This window comes from Pseudoliparis swirei, chromosome 9, assembly GCF_029220125.1.
Source record: "Pseudoliparis swirei isolate HS2019 ecotype Mariana Trench chromosome 9, NWPU_hadal_v1, whole genome shotgun sequence".
In the NCBI taxonomy this organism is placed as follows: Eukaryota; Metazoa; Chordata; class Actinopteri; order Perciformes; family Liparidae; genus Pseudoliparis; species Pseudoliparis swirei.
Window position 1 is genome coordinate 13,466,375 of NC_079396.1, and position 25,758 is coordinate 13,492,132.

Genomic DNA, 25,758 nt, shown 5'->3' on the forward strand with positions numbered 1-25,758 from the left:
CAGTATATTATTGTTTGATAGAAAATGAGAGCAAAAATTACATTTACTAAGCAACCTCTCGTTGTGTACATTTAGGACAACACTGTGCTCAAACTGGATCGTCTAGGTAGCCGAGTGGTTAGAGGACAAATACCTCCAACATCTTCAGTTCGCGTCGGGCCTTGTTGCATGTTACACACTTCTCCCTCTCCCATTTCTACACTGTGCTCTGTGAAATAAAGGCAAAAACAAATTCTTAAAAAAAATTAAACTGCCCGGAATCACTCATTTGCGCGACAGGATTTTGATGATTTGGTGAACAAAATAAGAACTAAGGATACAAGAGCTTCTAACTTTTTTAGTTTGTGTACAATATGTGTGCAAGCCCAATATTGTGTACTCTGTCACCCTCTACTGTCAATCAGCAACAACAGTGACTTCTGCAGCAAAAACAGTATTTCATATTTTTTTAATTTCACATTAAGCCAATTGTATAAACATGAGCAGTGAAACAATCCAGTAAATCTGGAGAAATAAATAACAACAAAACTCTAATACCAATTAAATTATACTTCCATCAAATCAATCAAAAACACTTCAATGAAAAGACAAGCCATGACAGGAAAATAAATTCTGCAGCCGTTCACATTGTGCATGAGAGAAAGTGAGCCGGTTCGTTGTAATAACAGTTCCCCTACAGGGATCTTCAGTAGTAGGATGCAACGGGGAATTCACGAACACATAACGATGCACATCAGGGCCAAGAGAATGGGAAACGATGATCACACAAATGTGACCTTGCTCCAACCTCACCGAACAAACCTCTTTCCAATCGGTTTCCACATGTAGATTCAAGATAAAAAGTGTTTATGCCAACAACTAATACGACTAAAACTAATGAATTGGTAGACCTTACTATCGGTTATATTGTACATGCTGTGAATTGCTGATGTATAGGATGCAGAGCCTTTAGTTATCAAGCTCCTCTTCTATGGAACCAGCTTCCACCTTCAGTCCGGGAGGCAGACACAGTCACCTCATGTAAGAGTAGACTGAAGACTTTCCTCTTTGACAGAGCTTATAGTTAGGGCTGAATCAGGTTCACCTGGTCCAGCGCCTTGATATGCTGCTATAGGCTGATAGCTGCCGGGGGACGTTTTAGGATACACTGAGCACCTCTCTCCTCTTTTTTTCTCTCCTTAGGGATGAATTTTCATCTCTCAATCACACATTACTAACTCTGCTTTCTCCACGGAGTCTTTTTGACTTCACGTCTCATAGGGTCATCGGACTCTATGAGACGGCATAGATCCTATCTGCCTGATGGATCATCGAGGTCTGGGTCGTGGAATTCCTGCTACCGACCACGCCACTGCCCTGTTGAGACTCCGCCCACTCCTCCTCTCTACCTCCATCTGCCTGATGGATCGTGGAGGTCTCCGTCGTGGAATATGCCTCCTACGAACTATTCATACACTCCGTCACATTTATTGAATGTATTTTAACTCTAAATCTGTCCTTCTGTACACATGACATCTATTGCATCTGTCCATCCTGGAGAGGGATCCTCCTCTGTTGCTCTCCTGAAGGTTTCTTCCATTTTCCCCCCCTGAAGGGTTATTTGGGAGTTTTTCCTGGTCCGATGTGAGGTTTTGGGGCAGGGATGTCTATGTGTACAGATTGTAAAGCACTCCGAGACAAATTTGTAATTTGTGAAATTGGGCTATACAAATAAACTGAATTGAATGTGTTGCACTGTTGGAACACATTCCCGATCTCAAGGAAAGAAACAGCAACATATTGGGGCTTTTAAATGTAGCAAGGTCAAAGCTTTAAAATAACAAACCCCAAAATGCATAATCCATAGATTACTCCATCCATCCAAATTATACAAAATGTGCAGGTTACTATGGATAGCAATAGGAGACAAATAAATAATAATGATCATAAATAAATTATTATTAGTGCTAAACTAGGAAATGTGCAATGCTTGACAATAGTTATTAGGTAAAATACTCTTTTTACCCAAATAGACAAATAGACCATTCACATACACAACGTGTTCCTGTTCTGAGGTAACGTCATAAATTAGAAAAACATCTTCACAATAAACCAAGTGAGCAAGAAGCTAAAAACAAAAATGATCCCGATGAAGCTTAAAAACTATTCAGTCTTGCTTATTAGAGAATGGTTTTTTTGCTTTACTAAATCAAGACATTCAAAATCTGTTGCATCGCTAATTGCTGAAATGATTGAGATGGTTTCTAGATGTTAACACTAACCAACCATGCCGTTTTTGTTTTTTTACAGTAGCATCTTTGCCTAAAATGTTACATATAATAAATAAAAATCATCTGCTTGTTAGTTTATCGTGTTTAAATGTTTTCTTCATGAGGAAATACATTTTTAGAGGGTGCAGTATGCAGCATTAACAAAGGGGTCATGAATAGTGCAGCTGGTGACAGTGTAATAGCACTGAGCCCAGGTCAGTTACCTATTCTAAACCCTCTTTGGGGTCAGCGGTGGGGTTTAACTTAGCATCTTGTGGCGGTCAAAAACAGTCTTGCGTTGTTCCTGGACCTGCTTCTTCCAGCGTTGCTGTGCCCCCTCCACCCGCTCCAGCACTGTGTTCCCTTTGGCCTGGGCGCTGTCCGCCGGCGGACGCATCTCCTGAACAAACAAAGAATCAATGACATGTTCAAGGATTTCACATTCAACTGATACACAAGGAAGACATGTTCTGTGTGCAGTGTGCGAAATACAAATCTACTCCAGGGCTTGGATGGGACCTCCCGATTGACAGCAGATATTTCACCCACTGACTGTGTGTGTGTGTGTGTGTGCTTGAGTGCACTTGATATTGGTTTGAATGGTCACCTCAGAGTCCTCCTCATTGTGCAGTGGCTGGGTGTAGGCGTCATGTTTGCGAATAAGAGGCTCAACCAGCAGCAGGAACAGCATATAGAGCAGCAGCGCCCCCACGACAGACAGGTAAATGATGATGGTTACCTGGGACGGACAGAACGGAAAACAAGTTACCACGCTGGTATCGACCACTCGCATTGTTTCCTGCTCATCTTCAACACATCTTAGCAATTCAATTATATCTGTATTGGTTATTATTCTGACAACCACACTGTTCGTTGGGTGTAACACCATTTCAGTTTTAGATAACTAAAATACTGAAAATTAAAGTTGAGTTTCTCCACTTAAATGTTGATGTTCTAGCAGTCAGCTCTGTAAACACTGACACGTTGAGCACGTCTCTCATTTTGTTGTTGTTGATTAAGCAGACAACAAAAAAAAGAGATGTTTTAAATATCTCATGTTCTGCGGCATAAAATAACATATAGTTTATTATATCATTTGCACTATTTCCGACATTATACTGCAGCTGCTGAACCACGATTTCCCTCCGGATAAATAAAGGACACTCTTATCACACTAACCCTGTTAATCTTGGTTTGTGCGGTTCAAGATCACAGATTGAATGAAGGTATGTTTCCACGTCACTAGAATCCCAAAGAAAGCTGGTGGTACCTTGATGGTGTTGCTGCTTCGTTCCTCGTACTTGCACTCACACAACAGGCAGTACGCTTCCACGTCGTGGCCAGGCACCGGCATGGGCTCCACTACATGGAGGCAATTACTGTAAAACACACCAAAGAGTCGGGATGGATGTTGCAACTCTCAATCATGTTTCTCTGTGACTGGAGGAATAAATAAAAGGTTTCTCTTACCAATCCTTCTGAGACACATTTCTGTTATAAATGTGGCCGGTGAAGTTTCTGTATGGCGGGCAGATGCATTTGCAGCGAACATCCTCAAAGTTCTGTAAAAAAAGTAATAAAAGTGAGCACAGACTTGTGCTAACTGTAATGCTTTAGCTCACCTTTTTGTGTTTATGCTATGTTTTCTCCATAGCACTAGTCCTTTCTCTGCATTTTTAACAAAACTGAGTTTGTTCTGTAAAAAAGTTTATTATTCCAGCATGAAAGGCAACATTTTTCAATTAACAGTTATACTAGACAAATATATCCTTTAAGATTCTTCACTATCAAACCAATCATTTACCGACAGTTAAGACTTCAATGCAAACGTTTTGTAAAATCTTTGCATTTAATTAATTAATGCACCAGAGTTTAGGAAATCTGGTGCATTCATGTTGGCCTTGCCTGCATGCAAACACTAAAACAATGTTTTTTCTGATATTGTTGACCCTCAAGTTACAATACTTAGAAAAAACTGATCGTTTATACACTTATTTTCTCAATTTTACTGTTAATTTACTAATTTCATATTCATAAATACAAATGTTCAAGTAAGAAGCCACAATATTATTATCAATGTCAAACAATACATTTCATCTGTAGCTGAAATGGACCTAAAAAACATCTGCTAAAAAGGGAACACTTTAGTAATGTTAAAGATGTACAGCATGTGTGTTGCATACTTGTTATATCGGCCTTAAATTAAGGACGAACACACACAAAGAAGGTTACACAGGATCTTTACATAAACACACATAATAATACATAAGAGCAAGTGCATAAGTGCATTAATACCTTCCACAATAAAACACAATTATATTCCACTCAATATTTATATTACAGATAAATTAAAACGTACAGTTTAGTCTCCTATACAAAGGAATTTCGTTTTAAGAAATATAAGTGATGGGGGAAAAGGGACATACTGGTCGCCAAGCAGTGTTTTATTGTGACTACTGAGAGTTTCTGACCGCATCCATCACGTGTTACCTTCGCCTGCACAACACCAACAGCATCCAGCAGCAACCAGGTCACCAGCGCGGGCACAACGAACGAGCCGGAGCCTTTCCTTCCAGACCGCATCTTCCCGCAGGAGACGCAGAATCAGCTGCAGCGCTGCGTCCAGACAGACGCTCCCAGTCCGCTCGGGAGAACAACAACCACGGAGCCCCCGGCGGAGTCACGGACCCTGAAGGCAACCGCGTGAAGGCACGCGCTCATGCAGGCAACTCACGTTGTAATGGCAGCTGCAGTGTTTGTTGCTGCTATGCATCCGCGATGCATTTACGCAGCTGTGTTTAGCAGAAAGATCGCCTGCAGAAATGTGGCACTTCCTGCTTCCGGGTTTTGTCGTCATACGCGCGTCACGCAAAGTGAAGACATGCATCGACGTCGCCACCTAGTGGACACAAGTACAGAAGGAGACGTGTGCTGTCTGTAACCTGCATCATAGTCATGAGTATTTTAACGAAGGGTTCCCAACATGCATAGGGATCTTAGAAAGTCTAGATTGTTATCTCAAAATATGATTATAATTAGCATTATAAGTAAACTAGTAATTCCAAATAAATTGTTCGTCAAGAACGTTTCCAAGTAATATTGGAGCTGCTATCTTGATCACTTTTACTATTGTGTTTAAAAACATGACTGACGCAAATACCGTAGACTTGAAGGAGCAGAGTTTTTATTAAACATGACTCCCTCCCTGTATTAGGAGCAGTCAATCAGTGTGAGGGTGATAGCAGATTCCAATCCTGTGTATTAATACTGAGGCTCCCCTTTCTTTTTTACTTGGGCCTTATATGGATTCTATCTTGAGGTTTATCGTAGTTCAAAACACAACAATATAACACTGCCAAGGGTCATTCTGCTCGAATATGAATACTTTTAATACTTAGTTTAGTATATATTTCTGATGGTATTTCAGTGTTTTTCTCTCATCTTTTACTGGAATATTTGTACATAAGGGTTTTCCTTTTATATACTGCCTTCACGGTTCTTCTGCTCTGCACACAGAAACACACCTCAAGTGAATGTTTTATTTTATATTGATCTTGGGTAGCAATCATAATTTATCAGTCACATTTATCATACCATAACACCTATATTATATAGTCTTCTAAACACACGACCATGGGATTTGTGACTCATCAGAATGTTTTCCTATATCTTGCAGTCAAAACAGTTTTTATTTTTAATGTCAGATCATGTCTCCCTGGTGAAATTTGAAATGTAAACCCCAGCTTCTTGACCAAATCAATACCTCTATTTCCTGGTAATCCGACTTTCACATCTTTCTGTAAAATACTCATACCTTTATTAAGCCATAGAAATCAATGCCTCACAAATTCATCCTGAACCACTTGAGCTTGTGGTCACAGAGATCAATTGAGACCATGGTTATTTCTCTAATGAGCTATGACATCGGTGTGAACATCACAACCCTATCCTCTGTGTAACCTCGCACATGCATGTGCCCCATGATTCCACTCAAAACAACTGCAATGGTTAGGATTATTCCATTCATTCAGTCATGCTTGCATTTATTCATCTGTGTAATAATCACTGTGTGTCTTTGTAGTCATAATGAATGTAATATAATAAACCAGCTCATAAACTCGCTTCAGTTTGTGACTTATGCGAGCCCTCTACATGTTTTTCATTCCCTCAGTCCTGTCATTGTAAGCCACTTAGTTCTCTGTCTTCTCTGATGCATGGCTGCCCTTTACACCCGTAGGCCAATTACAGCATAAATGACAGTGGCCAGAGCTCAGTGCCAGGTCTCATTATCACTTCAGAGCTCTCATGAAGAAAAAAAAAAGGTGATTCATTTTCTTTTTAGGTAGATGTTACCGATATTATTAATTTCAGAAAGAAAAGAAATCGAGTTACCTAATGCAAAGTAGTTTATTAGCTGTAAACAAAACTGTCAAAACATTTGTATCTTTCTGCATCAATTACACAGTTTGTGGGCAGGGACTGCGCACAGTCTGATTATAAAACAGCAACGGAAAATGATCCCCAATGGAAACACTGCAGATAAATCTACCGTAGAAAAAACAAACTCAAAGATGTCAAGTTCTCTTATTTGTCAAGGTACCTGAAGTTATTGACTGAATCACATTATTCAAGAATTCATTTTCATGGGACTGAAAACTGCAAGCAGTTTGCCCACTAGGAGATGCTATAAGGCCCAAAGCAAAGCAATCTGAATCCAGACCAGCTCGCTTTAGTTAAAACAGACTTTGGAGTGGTCTACAGCGAGACAGATAAGATGTAGGAAGACATATAATGTAAAACAAGATGTTGTGAAATCTATAGGTGAAGCTACGTAAAAACAAACATGGATGTCGTTTAATTTAAATTGCATTAATACATAATACAAAGTTACTCGACATCATTTAATATAAATAATTGATATATATATATATATAGTAACTATAATCGTATGTGGTTTATAACATACAAATAAAGTCATACATGTCCAACTGAAAGAAGATACCTGTCTCTGTCCTTATTTTTGCACTTTCAATACCTTTACCTTTCAGCATTGTTCTCTTTGACCTTAGTGGTAATGTGACTTTGAACTCTAATGAAAATTTAATTATTAGGGGGACATTAATAATCTTGCCCATAACCAGTGCCAATCTGTTCTCAAGTGGAATGGCCGAAAACCGCTTGTAAACCCTGGTGTATATTTGGAGGATTTTTCTCCTATCAGTGACCAACCATTTTTTTCGCGTTTCATTCTACGAACCGTCTACCTGTCTCTTTTGGACCCCGCCCATCCCGGCGAGGCTGTAAAGGCGTTTTGCTAATTTAATTGGCTCTTATTAGATATTATCATGTGTCTGCTGCTAACAGGCCCGCGTGGCACACGTTTCAAGGTGGCTGTTTATTAAACTCCCTCTCAAGAAGCCCACCCTCTGGATCCAACTACAGGCCTAATACAGACTCTCTCCTCCCTCTCCAAGATCCTCTAGAAAGTTGAAATCAAAGTGCAACATTTCATTCTACATCATAATAGCATATTTGAGTTCAATCAATTTCCAATTAGGGTTGAAAACACCAACCACAGCAACAGCAATGGTGAAAATTACAAAATGGCAAATGATAGCTGCAGATAAAGGACTCCTCTGGTCCTGTCTGGACCACTGACCATGAGACATTGACCTACACATGACACCATTGACCAGTCGACTGGACTAGAGACGTGGCATGGCATTTCAGGCTAATTTGGTTTAATCGTTTAAATCAGATATATCTCCAGTTGTATTTTATAGCTGTAAATGCTGAAACTAACAGCAACCGTTCATCACGAGGTTCACAAAGGTACTGTGCTTGGACAATTTTATTTTACCTTTACATGCTTCCTTTTTCACAATATTGTCTTTAACACTAAACTTCAGATCATTGCACTATATTTATCGATCAACTTAGATTAGCGATAAACTAAGGAGAATTCAAGCATGTCCAAAAGACATAAAACACTCTTAAACACATAAAACATAGATGTTGATGAAAACATTGATGTTAAACAAAGACAAAACCGGTAAACTTAGAGATCAATTATCTGGTGATGTCAATTCTGTAGACGGCATTGCCCAAACCCGGCATTGCACTGCATCCAATCAATCTGTAAAGATCTTGGCGTTATCTTGTCCCGGGACTTGTCCTTTAACTCTACGTAAAGCAAATCTCATATTTCAAATTCTTTCATTTCTTAATATTTCAAATATTTCAGAAAATTGGTTCACGTTGTCTCAAAAGAGGATGGTTTTCAGGTAACTCCTACTTAGCAGGCTGTCTGCAAACTGCTATTAGCCTCCTGCTGATCCCTAATGAATGGTCCTCAAAGTTGATCCAGAAGGTCCAAAAGAAATCAGAAAACTAAAACTAAGACTCTCTGCATCACTCCTGCTGCACTGGCTCTGCACTGGCTCCCAGTTAATTAAAATCCTCTTAACCTACAAAGCCTTGTACAAAGATTCTATTGGTGATAAGCGCATTGATAGTGACTCGTTTATATATATTAGAGAGCTACAGCCAATGCGACCACTTGTAGTTCCCACTACTTACTAAAGCTAGAGTCTTAAAGAGAGCCCTATAGAGCCTTTGGTTATATGGCTCCTCTTTCTTGGAACCAGCTTCCAATTTCAGTCCGGAAGCAGACACAGTCACCTCGTTTAAGAACAGACTTAAGACCTTCCTCTTTTGCAGAGCTTATAGTTAATCAGGTTTGCAGGTGCTCCTATAGGTTATTAGCCGATAGGCTTATATCAGGATATTATAGCTGCCTATAGAGGCTTTTTTAGGATCTTTTTCACTCCTTAAGGATGAATTCCTCATCTCTCAATTTTTATCTCTCAATCACCACGTCTCCCACTCTGGGTTCTGATTTTATGCCCTTGACTAGATCCTCCCTATGTATGAGTCTATGAGCGGCATGGATCCTTCTGCCTGATGGTCGTCGTGGGACTGCCCAACTTGACTGACTCTACGTCCCATCATGACTGAGCCACTGGGAGACCTCATCACCACCCTCTGCCCCCTGGATCATTCATATCTCCTGTCATAATATACCTACTATGATTTATTCTCTACACTCTTCCATATTCATTATACATCTATTGCATCTGTCCAACCTAACACTGTACACCTCTTGTCTATTGCCTCCCTCATCCTTCCTTTCCTCTCCTCTGGGGTCTCCTCTGTTTTTTCCTCTTTCGAAGGTCTGTTTTTTCCTGGGTTTTCCTGATATGATGTGAGGTTGGGGATGTATGTCTGTGTATTGTACAGAAATTGGTCTACGAGTAAAATTGAAAATAATTGAATTGAATTATCACATAATCTGCAGCATCTTTTTGTTATCCTCCCTTCCTTTGTATCATGCTATTGTCGGGAACACTGTTCGAATAACAAGACTATCTCTGTGTGTTGTCTCCTCTCCTCTCCGGCGTTGCATTGTGGGCAGCAGGACTATTCTAATAGACACACATGGTAATTGCAGTCGTAGGAGGCAGCAGACAGTGGTGGTCCAGGGACAGCACAAAACTATAAATCACAACTCCTGGTTCCGCCCTCCTGAGCGTAGCCGGTCACGCTCAACCAAAAAGCAATTCTGCCAACATGTGTTTACACATTTGTCTTCATCAGCCACTGGCTTGTTTTGGGCCCTTGTGACGGAATTTTCCTTCACACGTGGATTTCTTCTCTCCGGTGTTACAGTCAGCTTGACCAGGCTCAACAATTAGCCACACTTGAGATGTAGCAAGCATTATTATTGCAATAAGCAACATCCAATAACATGAAACGGTGAGGAAACGGTGTTTGCTCCGAACATTGTGGTAAAAGAGAATGAAACCACAAAGTACACAGAACACAGAACCTCAATCACCTTCACTTTAGGTATTGTTTTTTGTTTCTAAGGTGGCAGGAAATGCGTCCAAACAAAGCGGTGGCAACAGCAAAGGTGTTAGAAAAGTAGGCATTGACGGTGATTCCGAGTACAGTGTGTCCTCCCCTGCTTTATCCATACAGACAGCTGTCTGTCAGCCAGCTGAGCCATGCAGAGAAGAGGTGTCTGCTGAGGAGCTGGTGTCAGCAAGGTGAGAGCTGAGCCCAGCTGAGCTCAAATGGATGCAGAAGAGAAGGCGTCTCTTGCAGATTTTCAGCAAGGAAACAGACTGCTAGAGCAGGAGACTCAGTCAGACAGAACATGAAAGGCAAGAGCGGCCATGACACATGATGGACACAAACGCGGGGAGAGAAGCTGCCTCCTCTTCCTCCCCTTTTTACCCCTGCTCGCCATTCCGCTCCTTCAGCAGTGCTGCACCGACACAGGTAGGGATGGGTATCGTTTGGGTTTTTATCGATATGCTGCTAAGTACTTTTTACGACAATGTGTGCAACGGTACGGTGCCTGAACCGATACTTTTTTTTTTATTTTTATGAGGACACATAAAAAATAAAAAATTCCCATATTCCCTTGTGAAGCCGTTATCATGGAGCACTGGCACACACGTTAACGACTACAATATGTATACACAATATATATTATATGATATATGATGTGATATATATTGTCATGTGCAGACCTTGTAGGGATTAATCCTGTCAATGCTGTGTGATGGGCAAAAGAGAACAACCAGAGAAGGACTGAAGATGAACACAAGAGTTACAAACTTTGCTTCTGACAGAGTTAACACAAAAACTCCGCCCCTATTCCCCGTCCCCTCCGTTCCCGTATTCGCGGTATCAACACATCTGCTACACCCGCTGGGCATCAACATCTGCTAGCAGACTGTCTATTGTCGCTTACTTAAGCTTGGTTGCGCTAGCTCACTAACTAAGCTTATTACTTTATATATTGGTTGAATGAATTATTTACGGGGCTACTTGCAAGTTCATGCTGTCATTGCAATCGGGTCTCTAACGTGTTCATGGGACGTCACCACCCGTCAGCCCACGGTGACGGGGGTGGTGGCGGCACCTCCCGTCGCAGCCCATGGCTGCCTGCCGTCAGAGTTAAATATCACACCTATGACAGCGCAGCACAGGGCGCGGAAGTTAAATATGAGGCTCGTACAATAGGGGCAGGTCATTTCCAATCCAGAAGTTCACCTTTTCAATTTTCAATCTCATGCGTTGAAGCAGCGGTCCGATGGCCGTTGCGTTTAGTCAGGTATACTATATGTATTGGGACCGGTACATGGACCCTAGACACAGGACCCCTGAAGAAGAGGGGAAAGGGGAAAGGAGGGATGATGCTTTAAACACTGTGCTTCCCAGTTGAACCCTAGCCTCCTGTAATGTGTGGTCTTTGATGTTGCCCAAGATGTTTAGAGAGATGCAGGGAAGCTTCAAAGAGAGCTAAAGGCCAATCATAGAATTGTGGCATGTTGGTCGGAAAGAAAACCAAGCAAGCTGCCAGAAATCCACATGCATCCTTCAAGAGAGACCAGGGGTCAGGCAAGAAGACAGCTGAAAACAATAGCGAGAAATGAAAGGTGACATGAATTGAAAGGTAGATAAATAGCTGCAGGGGAAGAAAGAAGTTTGTTGTTGGTATAAAAGGAAGCAATGTAGGCTTTGGTCTCGGAAAAGCTGCCAGTTGGTTTAACAAGGCTTGGCAGGCCAGTCAATAGACTGTCAGCCTTTAATGTCCACATGTCAGTGACACGAGCGCCCAGCATCCAGTGATGCATAGAATCCTTAAACATAGAAATGCTACACACCTGGCCGATTAAGATGGATAACAAAACAAAACAGATGCATGTTTGTCACATGTCTCACTCACATCGAACCATTAATAAATCACAAGTGACACCTTTTCTGTGTCAGCTGCCTCAAGTAATAAGGGTAAACAAGCTGTAAATGGTCAAATGTTACAAAGAGTGAAGTTTTTTTTTAAGGAAGATCAGAAAACGTTGTCAGGTCTCATCCCTGACCTCGCCCATCATTTCTCCTATCTGTGGTGGGGGAAGGGGTCTTCATGTGGTAGAGGGGCTTTTCCTTAATGGGATGGTGATGAGTCACAGTGATCGTGTCGATGCCTCCCCGTTAAGCTCCAGAGGTTCCCATGTTGTGGCAGTTTGTTATCCAGCTGCCTCAGCTACCGGCCACATCTGCAGGCATGATGGGTTTTATCTGCAGGGCCTCCTCCTCCAAATGCCACTGTGACTCACCTTCCTCTGTTTCGGCATTTACTACAATCTGACCTGGCAGCTTGGTGGTGTGTCACCACGGACTAGCCCCGGGCACTTTCACAAACACAAACCTGAAACAATTGGATGGTTAAGACATACACTCAGCATGGCTGAATAACAGATAACCGTCTGTAGACAAGGGAAACATTGGCCGGGTGCTTTTTCTCTCTTTGAGACCATAGTGGCTTGCAGGGAATCAGATGTAAACAGAGGGATCTGAGACACAACGTGTGATCTCAAAGCTTCTGAAATCAATAGAGCCCCTCTAATCTCGACACACGTGTGGATTGTCTGGGCCTGAAAAGGAAGCAGAGAAGAAAGAGAAGTGAAGGAGTCAGAGGCAAAGAAAAGAGGATGAGATGTGAGGATTGAGTAAGGGGACACATCCTATTTCAATCAGGAGAGACCGGTCAAATAAAGAAAGAACAAGTGTTTATTGTTAACATATGATATGTGATGATGAAGTCTCAGAGTCTTTCGCGCTTGGACTCTACAGGGAGATTTGTAATTGAGTGCCGTCTGCCTCAATCAGCAAAAAGATAAATCCGGGCAGTGGAGTCCAGACCTGGTGGTGGGGATGATGATGGTGCTGATGAGGCTGATAGCATGATGAGTTGATAAAGCAGATGGATCTGCAAAGACTGGGTGGAGATGGGGTGTTGGAGGGTTGTGTAACAGCAACATGAATGAATGAAGGTAGAGAGAGAGTCATATTTAAAAGAGACAGCAGCAAGATGTTAACAATGCTTATTGGACCAGCTGATCTAAATAGCTGGTGTCATGATTGAGGGCATGAACAATGACAGTATGTAAATAATTAGTGCGTATGTGTGAGAAGTGATTGGCAGATGTATGAGAAATACATGACTGGACTTACGCTATAGCTTCATGTTGTAAATGAGCATTGACCAATTCAGATGCGGAATTAAGAGATTTAATTTAAGTTTTTTTCTAACCCAAAAACTATCATACATATTTTTTCATGTTCCTCTTTTTGTCCAGGATTTTGGACTGTCGTAGATTTCTAGATCGTGCAATTAATTGTGTATGTGGTACTTATTACAACATTGGAAAATTACACTTACAAACTTAATTGGTAATAAATGAGAAAATATGTTGAAAAGTTAATAATATAGTTCCACCGATTTAGCATTGCATTTTTATAACGTGATACAATCTTGGACAGTTTTACTAAAATGGTCAAAAAGTGAAAAGGGCTCATTCTGCTATCCATCCATCCACTGGGACATGGTTCCCTTAGATGCAATTCGGAGGTCCCCAAAACAGACACTGGCAGAAACTTAAGGACCAGACGTCTTCTACAACTCCTAGCCACTTCCACAATGGAGGCTTTGAGCATGGCTGACTCGGATTCCCTGTTCCCTGTCTCCATTTGGGACCAGGTCTGTCTGGCAGCCTCCATATGCCCTTCTGATCCAACTCGATCAGATGACTGCTCTGCTCCTCTCTTCAAGTGTCCCAAGACAGATCTGACGATACGACGACAAAGCTGATCATCGTTCTTTGGCCTTGGGTACTCTCGTACCAAGTACACCTATGAAGCGCCCTACGCTAACGAGCACAGAAGTGCACAAACAAAGCACCACTTGGCTACAGATTAGGTAGAGAATAGCCTCTCTCCAGGAGTTTGGTTCCAGAACTATTTGATGAGGCGAGCCCAACAACATCTAGCTGGTAGTGCTCCACCTCCTCCACCAGCTCTGGTTCCTACCTCTCCAGAGAGGTGACATTTCACATCCCTAGAGCTAATCTGTAATTTTTTCTTTGCCTGCCATGCTAGTCACAATGCACCCAACCACAAGGCCTATTAATGCAAGTGGTGGGCAATGCAACACATTAGTGAATTAAAGCTACATTAAACATTTTACAAAGTTGTTTAAAATGTTAAACAAAGACTTGTTTTCATTTGCCAGTCGCTCTCCTTCTCTTCTGACGATTTGCTGTCGGTGATTAGGTGCATTCTTGTTCCAACCTAATTTAAATGAATTCCCTCCCAGTTAGGTAGACGCCTTCTATCGGCTCTCACTTTGGCCTTTATTGACTTTATTCAATAGACTCTACCTTACAAGAGGAGTGAATAGGCTATTTAACAGACCAGAGGAAAGCAAAACATAACGATTGTGAAAAGAATCCGAAAAGGGAAGCCGAGCAAGAGGGATACAGGTTTAAAGCGAGAGAGAAACTGAGAAAGAAAAGGGAAAAAAGAAAGAGAACCAGGAGAAGGTGGGGTTAGAGGTAGACGCTCCACTGCCTGGCTGACAAACACAGGGTCCCTCCAGATCCAGGCAGATGGGAAGGAGAGAAGGAGAAAGTGAGAGGGTGAGAGAAAAGGAGGGGAGTTTGATGTGGGCAGTCAACCCCACCACCCTCCAACAGCCTTCTCTGTCTTTCACCCCCCCAGCGGAAAATCTATGCCTGCTCTCTTAGTATTCCTCCCATTTCTTGTGAAGGCTCTGCGGAGGAGAGAGCAGACAAGTGGAATGCTAGTGAGGCCCTGGCCAGCCATGTGTGATGCTAGCTGGGAGTTGTTTCTCTTCTTCCATTTTAGGATGGAGTATTTGCTCAGGGCCGACAGGACAGGCAGATCTCCAAGCCACTCGAAAACCTCAACGGAGGACCTCCAGTCGACCAGCCTCCCTGTACACCACGAAGTTGGGTTTAGGAAAAGAGCATGGCATACGTTAAGCTGACTGACTAACGACTCAAGTGACTAGCTAGAGGGAAATCTGATTTTCCATCTTGCCGGTTGCCATTTGGATTGTTACAGTATAGTATGAAAAATCAACTTGCAATTGAAAGAAGGTATCACAGTTTAGCTCCACACCTTCCTCACTCTATGTTCAGTCACTCCCATCTCATCAGTCCAACTCCCTTCACTTGTTCACTCACCTGCCTTTGATCACCCCCACCTCGTCAGTCTCATTCCCTTCACCTGGTCCTCATGCTCGTCTCACCTGTTGACCATTCCCTCATTAGTCCCTGACTACCTAGGTCGCCTCAGTTCCTTTTGGTGGGCCTCGTAGCCTCAAGGGCAAGGTTTCCCCCTCCCCAGCCTGGACCCGTTCGCCTGGACCCGCAGGCTTATGGTGGGCCACCGAGACCCGTCAGCATTCCGGCCGATCTATGCTCCCCGTGTCCTGTCACCGGCCCAGTTGGCCCCAGTTATCCTGGTCCTGTCTCCCAGGGCCCCCCTCTCATGTGCCCGGTTCCCCGGAGCACGTCAGTCCTCCTGCTAGCCGTCCTCCTGCTGGCGGTCACCTGGAGCACGTCTGTATACCTGGTGGCCGTCCTCCGTCCTGCCCCCCCGGACTGCTTCTGCTGTGCCCTCGGTCCCTCCTCTGGCTCCCCTTCACCCACCGCAGGGAACTGTTCTGATGGGATGTCTAGAATCCGTCCCTTAAAGGGGGGATTCTGTCACAGTTAAACTCCACACCCTCCTCACTCTATGTTCAGTCACTCCCACCTCGTCAGTCCAACCCCCTGCACTTGTTCACTCACCTGCCTCTGATCACTCCCACCTCATCAGTCTCATTACCTTCACCTGGTCCTCATGCCCGTCTCACCTGTTGCCCATTCCCTCATTAGTCCCTCGCCGTTTATCAATATGCGTTCTTGCCTGTACTTCTCTGTACTTGTGTTCTCGTGGACTTGTTAACGTCATCAGTCGCAGCCCGAGTACATGTTCCAATTCATAGCACGGTCAAAATGCTCGGATGTTACCTGATCCTCCCATTTTCCGGAGGATGCATCAGAGGAGACTTGTGCGTACTCTGCCCAGCCGATATCCCAGAATGCATTTCGAACCAGCAACCACAAACTATAGCGGAGGAGAAAATAAACAACTGACAGTTGACTACTACTGATGTAATTTTAAGATGTTTTCAGGCGAGAAGTTAGTAGTTTAAGCATCAAATCCGTGGTCGTTTTTTTCACTGATTCAGCCTTATTAAGATATGCGGCGGAGATTTAAGGATCTGCTCGCCCAGTGAGCTCCGCAGCGCCGGGCGGTCAGCGTTCAGTGTGGCCGTCGAGAACAGCCTGATTTAAAAAAAAAATGCTCTGATGTCTCCGTAGCGGTTAACATAAGATACAATATTTGGGTTTTGGAGGATCTAACGAGCACAATGAGTTTATTATTTATTCCCAGATAAGGTTAAATCAGTTTGACTGAGGGTAAAAATTAATAACTTAATATTTTAATTAAACTTTGAACTACAATTGTGTCTTTTTACTTTTGACCAAATTGTTTGCAATTACATGTGTAATACAACTATATATATATATATATAGTTATATATATACATATATAATATATATATGTATATACAAATATATATGAATGTATATACATAACATATTTATTATATATCTACACATATTTATATATTTACGATGTATTCATAAACAATATATATATATATATATTTATTAACACAATATATATATATGTTTTTATTTTTTACACAATATATATGCAATTATATGTGTATGATTATTTTCTTTTGAAATGTGTTTATATACATATATATACATATATATTATATGTATATATATATCAACAAACCCAATTACAATTTCAAAAAAGCAAGGTTGTCATATTTTGTTTGACAGTAAAAAATATTTACATTGAATAATTTGAGTAAACTCAAGAACAGCTGATGTGGTGAGGTCATCAAGTCAGCTGCTCTCCCAATCACAGAAATACCGTCCTGCGTCCTCCCGTCTTTTGGAGTCTGGACTCCCAAGTCCAAACTCCAAAGGAACACAAGTCTGTACTCAGCATACTTGGATTGATAAACGGCTCCTGACTACTTAGATCCCCTCACTTGCACTTGTCCTCTGCCAGATTGTTCTGAGTTTTTCCCGACCAAGCCCTCGAGCGTTCGATATTATGTTTATATATCTCTGCCTGTTCTGTTCTTGATGATACTTTGAGTAAAGGATCATTATTTGCAGCTCTGTCTCCTGAGTCGTGCTATTGGGTTCATACTAATCGCCTCGTGACAGAAGGTTGGTGTGCTGGAGAAGAGTTGTCTGATGTTTTCATCTGGATGGACTTCACATTGATCTGCGCCTTGCAGGATGTTCCCAAAGTTAAAAAAATGACTTCACTGATCATCTCTGCAGCTAGAACGAGCTCGGAAGCACTCCTTGTATACTTCTAACACACTTTGAAAGTCGGTGTCAGAAAATCTAATTCAGGGGGCAAAGAAGAAGCCAACATGGATGTTGTGCAAAAGAAAATGTACATTTGTTCATGTCCTTCATCAAAATGTTGCCTCTCAGCTCACCTCTCATGAAATAAATGTGTGTAGACCAAATACTGTGGATATTACCAAAAAGGCCCACATACAACATGTCTGTCAGCATCAGCTAGGCTATGTTTTTGTTATGTCTCGACTATCCTTAGTTATGTTTTTCTTTTATCATTTGTTTATTTTGTGTTACCTTATGTGTTCCCACCATTCCAAGTTGATTGTCTGCCCCAAATAGCCAGGCGTTATTAAATAGCCAGGCTTTATTAATCCTAAGGCCTTATATTCAGTCAGCAGTCACTCCGATCAGACATCAATGTGATTGTCACAGTTCTTGTGTATGTACTGCATATTTTTATTAGAATACCACAGGTACATATTGCCATGCAGTTAAGTACTGTTATTATTTTTACCATGGTGACCATTATTATTTGTAACATTATTCATGTGACGGGCATTATTAATGTCACATTGTGTTTATGAAGACTGCTGTTCTGTTATAGGTTTGAAGAATATATTATTGCACTTGAGATGATGATTAGAAATGTCTGAGAAAGTTGCAAATTCCCAGTAGACTGGACCAATAACTAGCCTATATAGCGTACTGTCATTCATGAAAAAGAAGAGAGGACACCATCATTGTTTTAACCTTTTATTTTACTGGCATCACGTGTCTGTTGCGATTAATACGATGTGTTACAGGCATTCTTACAGTGTGCAGAACAATACTGATGAACTTAAATTGCTAATTTCCTTAATGTCTCTATTTTTTGTGACATTTAATTTTCACTATTTGTTTTTTTTAACTGCTTAGTTGCTTTGTTTTCTAGTAAACTTCCATTAGAAGCTGTTGCTAATTTTTTTTCTCTATTTCGGCATTAGTGAATCTGATGGCTTTTGTGGAATTTTCACAAAAGGGTTGAACATGCTGATATCCAAATGACTTACACCTAGTCACACTACCTCAACATGGCGTGAAATGGATAAAGCAAGGATGCACTGACAAGATGACGTCGAGCCTTTTTTTTTCTGTCATCATTGATTTCCTAATTCTGCTTTTTGCATCGGAAACTTTAATCTTAAAATACATTTACACGCAGTCAACTATTGTTCTTTGACAAATATTGCAGTGTTATTGATCAACTATTGTCTTTGACAAATATTGCACTGATGTTATGACTGATCAACCACAGTAACCATAATATCCAATCCCACTGATGCACCATGACTGCTAAAACACAGACTCACAATGCTTTGTTGTCCTTAACATCCTCTTCCAATCCAAAGCTTTGCTGATCGCCAAGGTGAGCCCGTGAGCCACTGATGCTTGTAGCCACTGTCATTAGCTGTCACTCTTCCACACTTCCTCCCGCTCCCTGCCTCTCTCCTCCTTCAAGTCGCTCTCTGTCACGCATTTCTTTCTTCTTGGGAACACAGATCAAAGAGCCGTTGGAGGCATCTGTGTGCATGTCTTCTATCTGATGTGCAGCGAGTAGAGACAAGTTGATCAAGGTGGTTTCTTCTGGGAACACGGTATCTTAGCTGTTATAGTGTATCAGACAGTATGCTTGTTGCAATTACAGAGTGCCTACGGCTATCTGAGGATCCACTGCTTGAGGGCTGAGAACGCACTTCAACAGCAGCTAAACAAGGTTTAATATTTGGATTAGCAGTTTGAACTTAAATGCATTTTTGTTCAGGGACATGAAAAACAGAAGCACAATACTGTTTTATTAATACAAACACAATTAATTTGCTGAATTCGGCTTTAGCATGAATATGCACGAGAGGAAATGCAGCTCGATGCTGGAACTCCAACTGACTGAAATGGCAAAGATACGGAAGTGTCTCACATTCCACCACACACAGTGTGACTGCATGTGTTTAATTGAAACATGTTTGAGTGGGAGGAAGGAGAGAAAGACGAGAATAAGTAAAGAGACAGCAAACACAGGTGTGGCGTTTTATCTGTTGGGGAGGTGAGAGGTAATCACTGCAAATTTTAATCAGTTCAGATCAATTATTCATGGTCAGGGGCCTAGCGAGCTGATTTCCAAAATGCCCCTTCTCTCGCTCTCTCTGACAGCCCTGTATGAATTATTCAGACTGCATTTACACAAAGAAGTCCATCTCTGATACCTGATCAGTCAGTTAGAAACATTATGCAACTGGGAATGTCAATTAGAATGTTAGAATATGTCTCCTGATATGTGCAAAATAAAAACAAAAACAAAGCCACTCAAGGAAAAGCAAGAGGATAACACCCACACACACACACACACACACACACACACACACACACACACACACACACTTTAAGAACTCAAAATGTCACGGTCTTCGGAGATTATTATTTACCAAGAAAGGAGTTCTCAGATATAATGGGATCAACCAAAATCAAGTTGGTCGATGTGTCGGGTTCCCACCATTCATTCATCAGTGTATCTATTTACCAAATGAACTCCACATATGTGCACTGGAACTAAATCTTGCTCCGTGTTAATGCTTTAATCAGTTTCCTAACAACTATTCCCTCCTACTCATTACAAAACACTTCTTTCAGCAACCACTGCTCATTCAGAATAGTTCTTCTCATTTACACCCTCATGAAATAACCCTTGTCCTCTTGCAGTTCATTCATTGGCTGCCACAGGCTGTTTGCAGTTAGATGAAACACCTGGTGCTGGTTTCAAGCCCACACTCCCTACACCTCAAGGCCCTATGAGCTGTATGTCCAGCCACGGCCAGACATATAGCTCTCTTTCCCTGGTCACTGTTCCACATGGTCGCCACTCTGCTCCCTGCTGGCTCCCAGAGGCTGGAAGGAACTTCTCTCTCTGGTCTGAGAATAAAAGTTACAACCCATCGTTCATCTTTTACTTTCAATCATCTCCATATCCACAATGATTCTTTTTTAAGTGCAAATAACTGCTTTTATCTCACTTCTTAGCTCTTTATTGTTGTAGTCAGCAGGGTGAATTGAGTGAATTATTGCAAAATGCTTACATGCAGAGGAAACATGGACAAACAGAGTTGAATACGTGGGAACAGGTGTGTGGATGGGTGTGGCAGTCAGGTGACGGGGAAAGAAGGGACCTTCCAAGGGCCTCTCGTGGATGGATGGAACATGTCAATGGTTTGATTTGGGGAACTAGAGATGTGTCTAGAGAGATGGGACAGACAATCATGAAACAAAGTTGTGAATAAAATAAATAAATAAATTTCTTTGCATTCCACCCAATGGTTGATGTGACAAATTATTTAAAATTGTGTGAAAGTGTCAACTTCATGGTGGCTGTAGAGAAGTCAAGGGATCACTAGGGCCAGTATATGCATCCTCTGGAAATAATGATTGTCGGTGCCAAATTGTGTTCCAATCCAGCTCGAGCTATTTCACAGAGTAAGACAAAGTAATTAGCTTTTATCCTCTTGTGACCTCGAATGTGTATCCTAAATTCCATGAAAATCCACGTTATTGATATATTGAACATTGATAAAAGGCACTACAAACCCTAACGGCAACACTACTGAAAAGTCATCATAGATGCTTCATGACATGACTTTTGAGGACATGCTTTTCCAAAAGTCTGACCTCACTAGTACAAGGACAGAGGCGGTAGAAGGATGAATGTCCGGGAGAAAAGGGGTGGTCAGACAGAGACAAATACACAGCAGGAGAAATGAGAAAGTGTAATTCCTGCTCAGCACAATTTATCATGCTGTACGTGACAGCCACCAACCATAAGTCACCCAAAAAAATCACTCTCAATAATTCAGTGGGATCTCTTGCATCCTCCATTCCTCTCTGCCTGCCCTTGTAACGCATTGCCAAGACTGGCTTGGGTGATCATGTGTGCGGCGTGTGTTTTTTTCTCAGCGTGCCACAGGAGAGGATTGCCACCGACTTGGGGATGCTCTGAAAATGTCATTGTTTGGTTGTGCTCTGGTTTCTGACGCAGTTTATACAGCAGTGATGATTTCTCTTCCCGAGTGTGGCCTTCTGCTTTGTCTGCCTGGAATCAGGAATGGTAAAGAAGTGGTAATGGGAGTGAATGGGAGGGGAAGTCAGCCAACGTCTTTCTGTCATCACTTTAGAAGGTTGCGACCCTAAAGCACTGTGGCACCGAGCTGCTAAATTATTCAGGCTGTGTCTCAAGCCCCGATCTCTGGAGAAGACGGGGCTGTGATTGCTTAGAGCGGACTGACTGACATTTGCACATGAAAATCTTTTCTGTTTCCCCCAAACATCTATTCTGCTCAAAGGAAACATTAGAGGGACCCTGTTTCTGTGCGTGTGTGTGTGTGTGTGGGGGACTATGCTTGTGGGATGGTTGGTGGCATTGCTTTTGAGACTCACTCAACTCCTGAAGAAACAAAGTGCAAGAAAAGTTCCGTCGTGTGGTTAAATTGCAGTTTAGTCTAAATTAATATCCTAAAATTGTCAAAATGTTGAGCATAAATGCAGCTTGACAATTGGAGTGGCAGAACAAGACCTAGGGGAGTTAACTCATAAATCAACATGATTTTAGTTCTCAGAATATTTTCAATAATGCAATAATACATTATAGATATCGTAGCACACTTATTGATTAAATGCCAAAATTTTGTGTACATAGAAATTCCAGATGCCTGGGATTTATGCCAAAAAAGAAAGAATCAATGTGTTCCAAAAGGCCATTGCAAGCGATCTCAGTGAGTGGTTGTAGGCCTCGACAATGATTACACTGTACAAGGCTTATTCGCGCTGCAAGGCTGGCAAAGAGCATTTATTATAATACATCTTCAGTAGATTGTTACCAAAACAGTCTATAAAATCCAAGTTAACTGTTATTTGACCATTTAAAGATGAAGAGCCTTTGATTAATCAGGCTCCTTCCAGAGTGCAGTTAAAGTGAGCAGAAGAGAGAGAGAGAGAGAGTGTGTGTGTGTGTGTGTGTGTGTGTGTGTGTGAGAGGGAAGAGAGTGAGAATATGCCTCTGTATGCTGGACCATGTCTCTGAGCTGAAGGCGAACGGAGCTGGGGTGAGGGGTGGGAGGAGGTGGGGAGGTACAGGGAATAACTGGCCCTGCTGGGATGGAGGAGAACACAGCTATAGAGAGGGAGGGTGGGAGAAAGGGAGAAAGAGAGGGTGGAGCATCGGACAGATGACAAATTGTGATTAATAATTGTGGTTTAGGGAAAGCAGCGTGGAGGGTTGTTATTAATAGAGAGAATTAGAGTGGCTGTGCAACTCAATCTGCACACTGTCACTCCGCATCAGGCCCCATAATCAGAACTTAATGAAACAGCACATCACCAGGATGTAGACACATCTGCTTACAAATAAACTGTACAGTAACCATACATGCCCATGTACGTGAGGGAGAAAATAATACATTTATGTCAAGGTGCAAGCACAATGTAATGCATGGTCTAGTGAGCCTGCATAAATTAACTTCATATTCATCTTTGAATTATCTTGCTATAAATGTGATTTATGTTCTGTGCTTTTAATCCATGTTATATCCTTTTTTCCAAGGGTCAAACCTGAACACAATCATCATATCTTCATATCTTACTCCTCATGTCCAACAGACATGAATGTAAACGCAGCAACGTAAATGTCATTTATAGCATGTCTTTCTTAAAGTGTACAGTTCTCGTAGATTCCATGGATTTGGTTTTGCCTCAAATCACCTCTTTATATCCCTAATGACCTCTAAATTGATTTACAAGAGAGTAATCTCTCGCAGCAAAGAATGGGAGCTTGATAGCTGGATTCCTGTCACTGTTAACTGTGGAAGACGTGAGCAGCGGTCCCCCGGGAGCGCCGACCCTCCGGCAGCAACGTGCCTCTTGGGGACGGTGTGTCATCATCCCTCAGAGCTGATGCTCAGTATGTGTTGGTCACACTCCCTGCGTCGGTGTGGATTGTGTGACGGTGCCACAGTCTCAAAACAAAATACAATATGCCACCTATTGCTGACTGAGATAGCTAAGATTGTTGCACCCATTACCACCCTTCTTGCAATAAACACTTTTTTTGTTGCATGCCAAAATCGTATGTATAAAAAGAATTATTTAAATGTTGCTGTGAATGGCTGAATTAAAGAATTAATGGTGTCTTTAAAAGAGTATGCAGACAAACCAGCCAGAGCAGAAAATAAATATCACATGAGTAATGTGGGCATAAATAAGTTCCTGCTTCTCTCTTACTTGTTTACACAGAACAGACGAGAGAAAAGTTAGGCCTAAAATTATGCAGGCGTGTGCACAAAAGACAGAGATTTATTCTGGGTGTGTCATTATATATGAAATTAATTATTAAACAAACTGATTATTCAAACACCCCACTACTGATTCTCCGATGGCCCGTTTTGCTATTGGTGGCAGTGGAGACTGTGTGAGTCAAAGTAAAGTCAAGCGACACGATAAAGCAATTGCACTGAATAAAAAAAGGCATTTTATCAACATAATGCATAATGTTGAAATTTTGGCGAGTGTGAATACTAAAGGGAACAAATCAAGAAGATAATGGGGAGACAGGGAGACAGACAGCTGAAAGACATGCACATATTTCAATATTAATCACCTCAGTAATATTTAAACAGGCTTTAAAAATCCAATCCTGAGCATATTGCCTCTGATGTTGGCGATGATTATCTGCCCCATGCTGCTCCTCTGAGCACTGTTTTAGTGGGACAGACTGACCGACCATACTGGGACTGACACACGATATACCAACATTTCCCAAAGGAAATATCACAGGCCATTGCTCATTAAACTTCCCCTCGGTGGTGGAAATTCTGTAAACAAGACTCATAAGAGAAAAGATTTATCCTTGAGAATCGTTTCTCTTGTCAGTGGACAACAATCAACTTAATGATCGGTCACGAGAAACTGATGAACTATTGCATTATGTAAATGCTGATGAATTTACGCTGTGTACACAATTTCCTCCTAACCCTCACAAGGTAAATGCATTTTCTGTAGTCTCTTATACGACGAAAATATAGTTTTATGTTTTGTTGTATTTTTCCTCCCACACTAACTCATCTTTGGAAAAAAACACCTTAATGATTATCTGCCTCTTCATGTCCGGTGGGATCAGGTCGGTTGATCCATACATGGCCAGACAGTGGTCATCATATCTGAGGAGAGAGAGGTCCAAGAGGTGGTGGTTAATAAAAAGAATGTCATCAATTATGTAGACATATTTCCCTTGCTCCCAATGCTTCAGTCATCAAACTTTAAACTCACAGATTTGCGATTGTGCGTGTCAGACAGGTGACACAAAACTCTGAGGAAATAGTGATATGAGTTAAAAATCTACCCAAGATGTAACTGAAATGGAAGGTGATCAGAAAACATTTCCGTCTACGTGGCATCACATTCTGACAGCGAGAGAATTAATGCAATAATACCAAACACGGCCTTCCATTACTAATGGTGCAGAAATGGTTTGTCCATATACCTGCATACGTCTTTATGTGAGAATGTGAGTCTGTGTCGATACCACAGTGCAAGCAGAGTTTGTGTTGGTGTGTAAGGTTTTAGGTTGAGGAAAAAGAGCAGCACAGTGTGTGGGGCAGGGTGTCTTCACTAATGAGGCTTTATAGCTGTGGGATGTGAGTCGCACACAGACAATGGTCTGGGGAACATTTAGTGTTTTTTCTTCCATTCCTCACACATCATGCTGAGGCGTCTTTTACTTCGTCAACGTCCTCCGTCCTCGCTTCCGCGGTGCAGAGAGGATGAAAACATGTGCCTTTTTTTTCTGCAACACTTTATCAAACATTTCTTCTTGCTCAGAGTTTCCCTCCAACAACAGGTGAATGTCAGGCTAACAAGATGCAGATGGGAGGCGTGTTGTCTACAGTGAATAACAATGTTGCTTGTCACAATGTAGCAAAATAAAAATGCTGGTATGATGTAAAGGAGGGAGAGAGAGAGAGAGAGAGAGAGAGAGAGTGAGAGAGAGAGAGAGAGAAAGAGAGAGAGAGAGAGGGATCTAACAGGTGTCGACGAGGGCTGCCCATGGACCA

General features: G+C 41.8%; 1 protein-coding gene across 1 annotated transcript; it reads right to left on the bottom strand.

Moving 5' to 3' along the window:
* Window positions 1-431: 431 nt before the first annotated feature.
* tmem9 (transmembrane protein 9) lies at window positions 432-5,062 on the bottom strand. The gene is made up of 5 exons (XM_056422871.1): window positions 4,740-5,062; window positions 3,720-3,811; window positions 3,520-3,628; window positions 2,857-2,988; window positions 432-2,649 (listed from the first exon to the last, which is right to left on the bottom strand). Exons 1-5 carry the CDS (start codon window positions 4,830-4,832, stop codon window positions 2,509-2,511), a joined length of 567 nt encoding a protein of 188 aa, XP_056278846.1. The 5' UTR covers window positions 4,833-5,062; the 3' UTR covers window positions 432-2,508.
* Window positions 5,063-25,758: the final 20,696 nt, after the last annotated feature.

What these genes read in the sequence shown, in the direction of transcription:
- tmem9 (XM_056422871.1), bottom strand. Translation starts at nt 4,832, where the DNA reads ATGCGGTCTGGAAGGAAAGGCTCCGGCTCGTTCGTTGTGCCCGCGCTG. An exon ending in AATGTGTCTCAGAAGGATTG is followed by an intron (nt 3,629 to 3,719) that starts GTAAGAGAAACC and finishes TGTGTTTTACAG; the next exon opens with TAATTGCCTCCATGTAGTGG. An exon ending in ACAATGAGGAGGACTCTGAG is followed by an intron (nt 2,650 to 2,856) that starts GTGACCATTCAA and finishes TTGTTTGTTCAG; the next exon opens with GAGATGCGTCCGCCGGCGGA.